At 44.1% G+C, this 12,604-nt stretch overlaps 1 protein-coding gene and 2 pseudogenes across 1 annotated transcript; all 3 read left to right on the top strand.

The window, feature by feature from the left end:
* Positions 1–105: 105 nt before the first annotated feature.
* Positions 106–1,223, top strand: LOC117833217 (uncharacterized; annotated as a pseudogene).
* Positions 1,224–8,298: 7,075 nt separating this feature from the next.
* On the top strand, positions 8,299–10,250 carry LOC117833754 (putative receptor-like protein kinase At3g47110; annotated as a pseudogene).
* Positions 10,251–10,831: 581 nt separating this feature from the next.
* LOC117833749 (uncharacterized) lies at positions 10,832–12,512 on the top strand. Its single transcript, XM_034713347.2, has one exon. It carries the CDS (start codon positions 10,965–10,967, stop codon positions 12,510–12,512), a length of 1,548 nt encoding a protein of 515 aa, XP_034569238.2. The 5' UTR covers positions 10,832–10,964.
* Positions 12,513–12,604: the final 92 nt, after the last annotated feature.

Below are 12,604 nucleotides of genomic sequence, written 5' to 3'. Positions count from 1 at the left end.
CAATAGTCTAGTCTCCGCACAAGCTGGCAACTTGCACATGCGATTCTTTAGTAACTCTCTGCAGGTCATTTACAGTACAATGGGCCTATATATATAACCTATCAGCCCAAAAATACACCACAATTCACAACAATGGTAACTGCAAGCTACCCGGTTCCTCTAGTCTTTTTGGCCATCCTGCTACCAATCCTATTGCCTGACGTCGTTTCTTCATCTCCAAGCCCAAGTGTGACCAATGTTAACGGCAGCTACACCGACCTCACTGCCCTTCTGGCTTTCAAATTGCTGCTCTCTGATCCTCTAGGAATCCTCGCCGGCAGCTGGACACCCAATGTGTCCTTCTGCCAATGGGTCGTCGTCTCGTGCAGCAACCACCGGCCGCGCGTCACAGCTCTGCGGTTGGTGGACGTGCCCCTCCATGGAGCGCTCAGCTAACACCTTGGTAATCTTTCTTTCCTCACCATGCTCAACCTCATAAGAATTAGTGTTGCGGGACACATCCCTGCTGAACTTGGAAGGCTACGTCAGCTTAGGTTTCTCGATCTTTCTGGAAATGACCTCTCATACGCCATTCCTAGTACCATAGGAAACCTCACAAGGCTTGAGATCCTTCGCCTAAGTAACAACACCCTCTCAGGGCAGATTCCACCACGGTTACTGCAGAGCACGAGAAACCTTTAGTGGTTATCTCTCGTATGGAATGACTTGAGTGGTAATATACTGCTGTATCTGTTCAATAACACACCTTCCCTCAAGCTCATCAACCTAGGAAAGAATAGCCTATCAGGTCAAATTCCATCTGGTCTTGCTGTTGAAATAATGGGCCTAGTCCATAGTAATTTCAGAATTCTAAATAAATCTCAAAGGCCCATGTGGGCAGGAGGTGGATTGGTGCAAGTCTTTAGTCCCACATTGCTAGTGGAGGAGAAGGATGACAAACTTAAATATGGAAGTTGTCTCTACTCCTCCAAGCTATGTGTGTGGGGAGAGAAGGAGAGCTCCACACACGCGCGCTCGCTCGCCACGCCTCGCCTCGCCGGGCGGGGCGAAGGGCGTGTGGCACCTGCGTGAATGGTCTGCCGAAATATGCACCCTCGCCTTGCGGGGGCGTGGCTTCCTTTTGCCATTTTATTTTTTGGTTACTTGGTCTTTAAGTCAGCGACTCCTCTCGTTGCTGCGCCGCCACCGTAGTCTACTCCATCTCGATCGTCAGCGTGCACTAGCGATTGGGATAGCAGGTCTCCGGAACCGTCGTCTTCAGCGATCCTGCAACGGGAGAGGGCGAATAAGGTTTTTGGGAAGCGCTCTGCGCGACTGCTCGATCGCTTCCTCCGCTTCGTCAAGTTCTCCATCGACTTCTTCACCACGGCTCGTCTACCTCTTCGTCACTCGGGCGTCACTCGCTGCCGCGAACAACGTCAGGCTGCTAATCATCGTCGCCTGCTGTACCCGGTAGTCGTCCAGGAGCCGTTCTTCATCAAGAAAGAAACGTGCGATCTCTTACCTCAAATTATGTCTTCTATACTAGCTATTATGATCTGTTGCAGTCTGATAGCACTGGATAGTATGGTAAAATATGTGATTCTGTTTGCAATGATAGATTTGTCTAGAACTTGCGTAGACATGTCTAGTTTAATCTGCTATCTGTTCATCATATTCATGGTTTATTTCTAGATTAAATTAAAACTAAAAGTGCTTATGTATCCAACAATCCAAAAACCTTATCGTAGGCACTTTAGTTTTATGGCTGGATTTCTTGATGCACTGAGGCCAACACCGTTTGCTAGTGTGCACTTCAAGAGGTCGCAGGTGAAAGCCACACTGTGGCTTACTGCCATGAAGGTGTTCTGGGTGTCCAATGGCAAGCTGGAAGGGGTTCTCGCTCCTAAAAAGGAGAAAGAATATTCGAAAGCCAACACAATCTTCTTGGGCGCTGTGATTGGTGCACTTGCACAACATCTGTAGGATGTGTACCTTCATCACACGGTCGCAAAGGAGTTGTGGGACGATCTGACTGCCAACTACGATGGCTCAGATACTGGCACTGAACTGTACATCATTGAGCAGTATCATGACTACAAGATGGTTGACGGAAAATCTGTAGTCGCTCAGGCTCATGAATTATAGTGCATGGTGAAGGAACTCGATCTGCTAAAAATTGTCGTATCCGACAAGTTTGTGGCTGGGGGCATTATTGCCAAGTTACCTCCATCCTGGAGGGACTTGGCCACTTCACTCAAACACAAGAGGATAGAAATTTCTGTTTTAGACTTGATTGCGTCTCTTGATGTTGAGGAGAAAGCTCGGGCTAAAGATGGACGATCTAAAGCTGTTGAGGGTCAGACCAGTGCCAATATGGTGCACCAATCACATCACAATGGCAATGGTGGCAAGGGAAAGGGCAAGAACAATAAGCCTAAGCAGTCCACTACCTTCAAGAAGAAGAAGAACAAGGAGAACGAGGGATGCTTCATGTGCGGTTCTACTAACCATTGGACAAAGAAGTGCCCAAACCGCAAAGGAAGAAAACCTCCACAATAGAAGTCTGTGAGCATGGACCAGCACTGGAGACAGAAATAGTGGGTATGGTAATTTACCTTCTGTTTTTTCAGTGTTTCAATCTACTAATACTTGGTGGCTTGATACTAGTGCTAATGTTCATGTGTGTGCTGATGCCTCCTTGTTTTCATCTTACCAGGTCGCTCGGGATTCCTCCATCCTAATGGGGAATGGGTCACATGCTTCTGTTCATGGTGTTGGTACGGTAGATCTGAAGTTTACTTCAGGAAAGATCATGTAGCTGAAGAACGTGCAGCATGTCCCTTCTATAGGGAAGAATCTAGTTAGTGGCTCCCTTTTGTGTAGGGATGGTTTTAAGGTAGTGCTTGAGTCTAATAAAATTGTTGTGTCTAAGAGTGGATAATTTATTGGTAAAGGCTATGAGTGCGGAGGCTTGTTCCGCTTTTCTCTTTCAGATTATTGCAATAAGTCTGTGAACTATATTTGTGATGGTATTAATGATGCTAGTGTTTGGCATTCACGTTTATGTCATCTGAATTTTGGTTCTATGTCTCGACTTTCCAGCCTGTGTTTAATTCCGAATTTTTCCATTGTCAAAGGTTCTAAGTGCCATAGTTGTGTGCAATCTAAGCAACCTCGAAAACCTCACAAGGTGGCCGAGAAGAGACACTTGGCACCACTTGAACTAATTCATTCTGATATATGTGAAATAAACGGTGTGTTGACCAAAGGTGGAAAAAGATATTTCATGACTTTGATAGATGATGCGTTTAGATATTTCTATGTATATTTATTGAAAATGAAAGATGAGGCTCTTAACTACTTTAAAATCTATAAGGCTGAAGTTGAGAATCAACTTGAGAAAAAGATTAGAATTAGGTCTGATCGTGGTGGCGAGTATTTCTCTAATGATTTCAACTTGTTCCGTGAAGAATATGGTATTATACATGAGAGGACGCCTCCCTATTCACCCCAATCAAACGGGATTGCCGAAAGAAAGAATCGCACTTTGACTAACTTGGTGAACGCCATGTTAGACACCAGTGGATTATCTAAGGCATGGTGGGGGGAGGCTGTATTGACTTCATGTCATGTCCTGAATAAAGTACCCATGAAGAATAAGGAGAAAACTCCCTATGAAGAATGGATTGGAAGAAAACCATCACTTTCATACTTATGCACTTGGGGTTGCTTGGCCAAAGTTAGTGTGCCAATCAACAAGAAACGTAAGTTGGGACCTAAAACTGTGGATTGTGTCTTTTTGGGATATGCTCATCATAGCATAGCCTATAGATTTTTAGTTGTTAAATCAGAGGTGCCTCATGTTCATGTTAATTCCTTTATGGAGTCTCGTGATGTTACTTTCTTTGAGAATATATTTCCTATGAAACATTTGCATAGTATGTCTAGACTATCTTCTGATGTGATTGCTGAGACAACTCCTGAACCTATTGTGCTTTCTGATCATGCTGAACAAACACTTGAGCCAGTTCATGAGGAGGTTAATAGTGAAGCTCCTAAGAGGAGCAAGAGACAAAGAACCGCAAAGTACTTTGGTGATGATTTCACTATCTATCTTGTAGACGATACTCCTAAGACTGTTTCAGAGGCATTTGCATCTCCAGATGCAGAAGATTGGAAAGAAGCTATCCATAGTGAGATGGACTCTATTCTTTCTAATGGAACTTGGGAGGTTGTTGATCGATCATATGGTTGTAAACCTGTGGGTTGCAAGTGGGTGTTCAAAAAGAAGCTTAGGCCTGATGGTACTATTGATAAGTACAAGGCTCGACTTGTGGCTAAGGGTTATACCCAGAAAGAAGGCGAAGATTTCTTTGACACCTACTCACCTGTTGCGAGATTGACTAGTATTCGAGTATTAATTTCTCTTGCTACCTCACATGGTCTTCTCATCCATCAGATAGATGTTAAGACAGCTTTCCTTAATGGAGAGTTGGATGAGGAAATTTATATAAATCAGCCTGATGGGTTTGTAATAAAGGGTCAAGAGAACAAGGTGTGTAAATTGCTGAAATCTTTGTATGGCCTGAAACAAGCACCTAAGCAGTGGCATGAGAAATTTGATACTACACTCATATCAGCAGGTTTTTCTATCAATGAGTCTGATAGATGTGTGTACTACTGCCATGGTGGGGGTGAGGGAGTTATATTGTGCTTGTATGTCGATGACATACTCATCTTTGGTACAAATCTTGACTTGATTAAAGAGGTCAAGTCATTTTTGTGCCAAAATTTTGACATGAAAGATCTGGTAGAGGCTGATGTAATTCTGAATATCAAGTTGATCAAAGGAGAGAATGGGATTACTCTCACGCAATCTCATTATGTGGAAAAGGTCTTGAGCCGGTTTGGCTTCAAGGACAGTAAGCCTTCTCCCACACCTTATGATCCGAGCTTGATACTTCGAAAAAACAAGAGAATTGGTAGAGACCAATTGAGATACTCTCAAATTATTGGATCACTTATGTATTTAGCCAGTGCTACTAGGCCTGACATCTTATATGCTGTTTGCAAACTGAGTCGGTTTACCTCTAATCCGGGAGATGATCATTGGCGTGCACTTGAGCGAGTCATGCGCTATTTAGTTGGTACTATGGATTACAGAATTCACTACTCCGGGTATCCTGCGATACTGGAAGGCTATAGTGATTCAAATTGGATATCTGATGCTGATGAACTGTATACCACAAGTGGATACGTCTTCACTCTTGGTGGTGGTGCTGTTTCATGGAGGTCATCCAAACAGATTATCTTAATGAGGTCTAGTATGGAAGCAGAACTTGCAGCATTAGATACAGCCACTGTTGAGGCTGATTGGCTACGTGAACTCTTGATGGACTTTCCTATTGTCGAGAAACCTATGCCAGCAATACTTATGAATTGTGACAATCAGACGGTGATAGTCAAAGTGAACAATTCTAAGGACAATATGAAGTTATCAAGACACGTTAAGAGACATCTGAAATCTATCAGGAAAATGAGAAACTCCGAAGTAATATCAGTGGATTACATCTCAACTGATAAGAACTTGGCAGATCAGTTCACTAAGGGGCTGTCACGTAATGTGATAGACAGTTCATCAAAGGAGATGGGTATGAGACCCATATGAGCTACACCATGGTGGTAACTCAACCTATGTGATCGGAGATCCCGTGAAGTAGGATCTGGGAAGAACAAGCCATTGGATAGCATGAGAGTATCCTACTAACCCACTCGAGAAATGATGCAACACTCTCAAACCACTGCATGGCAAGCTGGCTACTGCCTTAATATATTTTATTGGTTTTATTTAGCAAAGATGTTGCCCTGTAGAACATCTTGAAAAAATATACCTATATGAGCCTGATTGTTGTAAGGTCGCAGTCTGTGAGACTTGGGTGATCTCTATTAAGCTCATGAAGAGACCAGGGAGTACGACCTATATGCCCCACCCACGGGGTAGGCTACAAGAAGCCAGGTACTAGTTCCGACTTTGAGTGAAACTTGTCCGCACAAAACTTGCAATTCAAGGCTTAGTCCATTGTTCAAGTTGTGGAAGAATGTAGCTTGAAGCTCTAGGTGAGAGTTCAACTTAACAGTCCTTGCTGAAACACTAGTATATGAATAGCAGTGAGAAACAGGCAAAACCTCTTATGGGCATTTGAGATCTGGTGGGGGATTGTTGAAATAATGGGCCTAGCCCATAGTAATTTCAGAATTCCAAATAAATCTCAAAGGCCCATGTGGGCAAGAGGTGGATTGGTGCAAGTCTTTAGTCCCACATTGCTAGTGGAGGAGAAGGATGACAAACTTAAATATGGAAGTTGTCTCCACTCCTCCAAGCTATGTGTGTGGGGGGAGAAGGAGAGCTCTACACGCGCTCGCTCGCTCGCCACGCCACGCCTCGCCGGGCCGGGCCGGGCGACGGGCGTGCGGCACCAGCGTGAATGGTCCGCCGAAATGCGGCCCCTCGCCTTGCCGGGGCGCGGCTTCCTTTTGCCGTTTTTTTTGTTACTTGGTCTTTAAGTCAGCGAGATATATGGAATCCTAATCGGTTTAGATCACGGTCGCGACGTGAGAATCGTGGGCTCTCCTATATATGTGACCTACCGGCCTGTACCAAAATACATCTATTCGAGCTAGGATTTTTGTCTCCTCTCGCTGCTGCGCCACCACCATAGTCTACTCCATCTCGATCGTCGGTGTGCACCGGCGATTGGGAGAGCAGGTCTCCGGAACAGTCGTCTTCAGCGATCCTGCAACGGGAGAGGGCGAATAAGGTTTTTGGGAAGTGCTCTGCGCGACTGCTCGATCGCTTCCTCCGCTTCGTCAAGTTCTCCGTCGACTTCTTCACCACAGCTCGTCTACCTCTTCATCACTCAGGCGTCACTCGCCGTCGCGAACAACGTTAGGCTGCTGATCATCATCGCCTGTTGTACCCAGTAGTCGTCCAGGAGCCGTTCTTCATCAAGAAAGAAACGTACGATCTCTTATCTCAAATTATGTCTTCCATACTAGCTATTATGATCTGTTGCACTCTGATAGCACTGGATAGTATGGTAAAATATGTGATTCTGTTTGCAATGATAGATTTGTGTAGAACTTGCGTAGACATGTCTAGTTTAATATGCTATTTGTTCATCGTATTCATGATTTATTTCTGGATTAAATTAAAACTAAAAGTGCTTATATATCCAACACTTGCATCATGCCAACACCTGCAAATGATCTCCTTTCAATCCAATTTTTTCGTTGATGTTGTGCCAACATGGTTGGCTCAATTGCAACAGCTTACCTATCTATACTTGGATACTAATTCCTTACATGGCTCTGTCCCAGCTGTTCTTAGCAATCTCACGCGTCTTACTAAACTTGACCTTTCTTTCAACAACCTGACAGGAGAGACTCAAAAAGAATTAGGCCTCATGCAAGAACTCTCGTATTTGCATCTCGGACAGAATATGCTAATAACAGGTCCAATTCCACCTTCTCTTGGAAATTTATCAAAACTGTCTTACCTATTATTGGCTAATAATTCATTGTCTGGATTTGTACCAGCAATATTTGGGAGCATCCAAACTCTAATCCGGTTAGAACTGCAACATAATAATTTTGAGTGGGAATCTTAACTTCTTGTCATCTCTTTCAAACTCTATGCGACTCCAATACCTTCAGCTACATTGTAATTCTTTCACCGGACGAATCAGTGTCAAACTTGAGCTACAATTAGTTGAGCTTGAACTTGGTAACAATAAGTTAACAGGTGGGCTTCCATCCTCACTGTCAAACTTGAGCAGTCTTGAGTGGATTTATCTTGCCAACAACCAGCTCACAGGAGAAATCCCAGAATCTATCACGAGGTTGCAAACTCTCGTTTGGCTTGATGTCTCTAATAATGACATGTCAGGGACTATCCCGGCACAAATTGGTATGCTCAGCAACTTACAAAGGCTTAGTATCCATGGAAATAGATTTCATGGCTCTATACCTGAAAGTATTAGAAATCTTACCATGCTAGAACATGTCTGGTTGTCCTTGAACCAATTCAATTCAACTATACCGGCTTGTTTGTTCCACCTTGACAAAATTACTTCCCTAAATCTTTCCATCAATTCCTTTTCTGGTCCACTACCAAGTGATGTTGGTGGGTTGAAACAAGTGGATGCAATTGACCTTTCTTTCAACTTTTTGCTTGGTAGCATTCCCAAATTATTTGGGGAACTAAGCATGCTCACCTATTTAGATCTATCACACAATTCATTTGAGGACTCTATCCCCATGTCATTTAAAGATCTGAGTAGCCTCGAGTTGTTGGACCTCTCCTCCAACATTCTCTCAGGTACCATTCCCATATTCCTAGCCAATTTAACCTTCTTGAAAACCTTGAATCTCTCCTTTAATAATCTACAAGGAAAGGTACCAGAGGGCGGTGTTTTCTCTAACATCTCGTTGCAATGTTTGATTGGGAATATTGGGCTTGGTGGCATACCCCATTTAGGATTCTCTTCATGTATGGAGAAACCTCACTCAAATACGACACACTTTCTAAGATTCCTGCTCCCTTCTGTCACCATAGCCTTTGGTTGTATTTTTATTTTCATTTACCAAACCATTAGAAAGAAACTCAAAAACAAGGGCGAGGTTGAAGATTCTGGCATTGATCCTAGCAATGTTATGTACCATGGGCACCTGTCATACCACGACAACTTGTTGGGGACCGGAAGCTTTGGAAAGGTCTATGAAGGTCAACTTAGCACTGGTTTCACGGTGGCAGTAAAAGTTCTAGACATGCAGCAGGAGCAGGCCATTAGAAGCTTTGATGCTGAGTGCAGCACACTTCGCATGGCTCGGCATAGGAACTTGATAAAGATATTGAATATCTGCTCCAACTTGGAGTTCAGGGCAAGTTCAGGGCATTATTGGTGCTTCAGTATATTCCCAGTGGAAGCTTAGATATGTTCTTACACTCTGACAACATAGAGCAGTTAGGGTTCCTCAAGAGGCTGGACATCATGCTAGATGTGTCAACGGCAATGGAGTATCTGCACCATGAGCATCACGAGGTAGTCCTGCACTGTGACTTGAAGCCTAGCAACGTGCTGTTTGATGAAGACATGACGGCACATGTAGCGGACTTTGGAATCGCAAAGTTGCTATTGGGTGATGACTGCTCTATGATCACTGCAAGCATGCTTGGAACACTTGGGTACATGGCACCAGGTACGTCCATACTCCGTACTGTGACTCTGAATTTTGGTTGGTATATATTTGGTTAATAGTGCTTATTCAGTCCTGTTCGAATTCTTTGTTTCTGATCTCATGAGCAGAGTATGGATCTTACGGGAAGGCATCACGCAAGAGCGATGTTTTCAGTTATGGAATCATGCTCCTTGAAGTCTTCACTGGAAAGAGACCCACAGATCCCATGTTCGTCGCAGATTTGAGCATTAGGTGGTGGGTTCGTCAAGCATTTCCAGCTCAGCTTGCCCCTGTTCTTGATGACCGGCTGTTGCAAGGTGTTTCTTCCTCTGCCGGCAATCTGAATGACTTTCTTACAGCGACATTTGAGCTGGGTTTGATCTGCTCAAGTGACTCACCTGACTAGAGGATGTCAATGAGGGATGTCACAGTAGCACTCAAGAAGATAAAAAAGGATTATACAGAATCGATAATATCAGCAACCACGACGAGTGCTACCCTGTGATTCAACTGTTCTGTCCGTTGTTCCATCTCCAATTATTTTTCATTAATTGTTTTTGTCCTTTTGGCCTGTGCCTAATATGATTTTTGAAATACTGCAATCCAACTGAACGAGCCCGGGTTAATCTTCATGGGTGGCTACTGCAATCCAAATAATGCATTTGAAGATTCACAAAGCAGAGGACAAGACCACCAAAGTAGCATTCGACGGTAGCCTATACGAGGCTATGGCCGCAAAGGTACTAGAGAATATTCAACCCATCATCGTCTTCACGTCTTGTCTAACCCGTAATGACCTGCCGTGCAACGACCGCCAACATTATAGTCTTCGCACAAGCTGGCAACATCCAATGAGACAGCACACACTCTCCGTTCAGTGAATTGTATGTGTGTGTAAATATAAAAGGCAGCAATATTCATGAAATGTCGATCGCTAGATAGCGAGATCGTGGATTCACATTTAGCAAAATGTCTCTAAATGTTTATTACTTTATAGTAATATAAAAGATCTTTGCTGACTTCACGAGTCAAGATAATAGTGACACTGTTTTTTTTTGCCACCATAGAAATATACCGTGTGACAAATAAATAAAGGAAACACGAGTCAAGACTTTGACATGTGACCTATGACCCAAAAATACATATAAGTATATAACATTGCCACCTATGACCTATCAGCCCCAAAATACACAACAATGGCCATTGCAAGCTACCCGGTCCCTCTAGTGTTTTTGGCCATCTTGCTACCAATCCTATTGCCTGCTGTCGTTTCTTCATCTCCAAGCCCAAGCGTCACCAATGTTAACGGCAGCTACACTGACCTCGCTGACCTGTTGGCTTTCAAATCGCCAGTGCCGCAAAGTAACGGCTGTATGAAAGTGCCAGATGATAGGCACACCACAAGTTTAGCAAGAAAAAGTCTTGCATGTTTAATCACTTGATGAAGCCCTTGTTTACTTGGGGAATTTGGGAGGTGCCAAATTATTGTAGCAACACTGTAGCGTTTCGTTTGTATTTGTGAATTATTGTCCAAATATTGACTAATTAGGCTCAAAAGATTCGTCTCGCAAAGTACAACAAAACTGTGCAATTAGTTTTTGATTTCGTCTACATTTAGTACTCCATACATGTACCGCAAGTTTGATGTGATGGGGAATCTTCTTTTTGCATAGTGCCAAAGTTGGGAGTTTTGTGGGAAGTGAACAAGGGGGAAGATAGGCACACCACAAGTTTAGCAAGCGACGATGGTCAGCCGTGGCGAGGCTAGCTTAGGTGACCAGTCTGCGACAGCGATTGCGACAGCGATTCTTCAGTACTCTCTGCAGGGTCACGTACAGTACAGTGCGCTTATATATGTAACCTATCACCCCAAAAATACACCACAATTCACAACAATGGCCACTGCAAGCTACCCGATGCCAATACTGTTTTTGGCCATCTTGGTGCCAATCCTATTGCCTGCTGTCGTTTCTTCATCTCCAAGCCCAAGCGTCACCAATGTTAACGGCAGCTACACCGACCTCACAGCCCTGTTGGCTTTCAAATCGCTGCTCTCTGATCCTCTCGGAATCCTCGCCGGCAGCTGGACATCCAACGTGTCCTTCTGTCGATGGGTCGGGGTCTCGTGCAGCCACCACCGGCCGCGCGTCACGACTCTACGTTTGGTGGACGTGCCCCTCCATGGACCGCTCAGCCAACACCTCGGTAATCTTTCCTTCCTCATCATGCTCAACCTCACAAGAATTGGTGTCGCTGGACTCATCCCTCCTGAAATTGGAAGGCTACGTCGACTTAGATTCCTCGATCTTCGTGGAAATGGCCTCTCAGGCACCATTCCTAGTACCATAGGAAACCTCAAAAGCCTCGAGTTTCTTCGCCTAAGTAACAACACCCTCTCGGGGCAGATTCCACCACGGTTACTGCAAAGCATGAGAAACCTTCAGTGGTTTACTCTAGCATGGAATGAGTTGAGTGGCAACATACCATTGTATCTGTTCAATAACACACCTTCCCTCAACCACATCAACCTCTCAAACAATAGCCTATCAGGTCCAATACCCCAAGGAATAGGCTCACTGCCCATGCTTACCTATCTAAACTTGAGTGCTAATGCCTTACATGGCTCTGTCCCAGCTGTTCTTAGCAATCTCACCCGTCTTACTGTACTTGACCTTTCTTTCAACAACCTGACTGGGGAGATTCCACAACGGTTACTGCAGAGTATGAGAAATCTTGAGTGGTTTTATCTAGCATGGAATGACTTGAGTGGCAACATACCACTGTATCTGTTCAATAACACACCTTCCCTCAAGAACATCGACCTCAGAAAGAATAGCCTATCAGGTCCAATACCCCATGGAATAGGCTCACTACCCATGCTTGAGTACTTGTCCCTGGGATACAATCAGCTCACTGGCACGGTACCCCCAACCATCTATAACATGTCTAGGCTGCAAGTAATTGCATTCAAATCAAACAGTTTAACTGGGCCGATTCCGAACAATAATCAAAGTTTCAGTCTTCCGATGCTACAATGGATTACCCTTAGCAGGAATAATTTTGTTGGTCGAATTCCATCTGGTCTTGCATCGTGCCAACACCTGCAAGTGATCTTCTTGTCATACAATTTTTTTGTCGATGTTGTGCCAACCTGGTTGGCTCAATTGCAACAACTTACCTATCTATACTTGGGTACTAATTCCTTACATGGCTCTTTCCCAGCTGTTCTTAGCAATCTCACCCGTCTTACTGAACTAGACCTTTCTTTCAACAACCTGACCGGAGAGTTTTAAGAAGAATTAGGCCTCATGCAAGAACTCTCGTATTTGCATCTCGGAGTGAATTTGCTAACAGGTCCAATTCCACCTTCTCTTGGAAATTTATC

The sequence above is a fragment of the Setaria viridis genome, chromosome 8 (assembly GCF_005286985.2).
Source record: "Setaria viridis chromosome 8, Setaria_viridis_v4.0, whole genome shotgun sequence".
NCBI classification, from domain to species: domain Eukaryota; kingdom Viridiplantae; phylum Streptophyta; class Magnoliopsida; order Poales; family Poaceae; genus Setaria; species Setaria viridis.
Note: the sequence above shows the minus strand (reverse complement) of the source record. Positions and strands in the feature narration are given on the sequence as shown.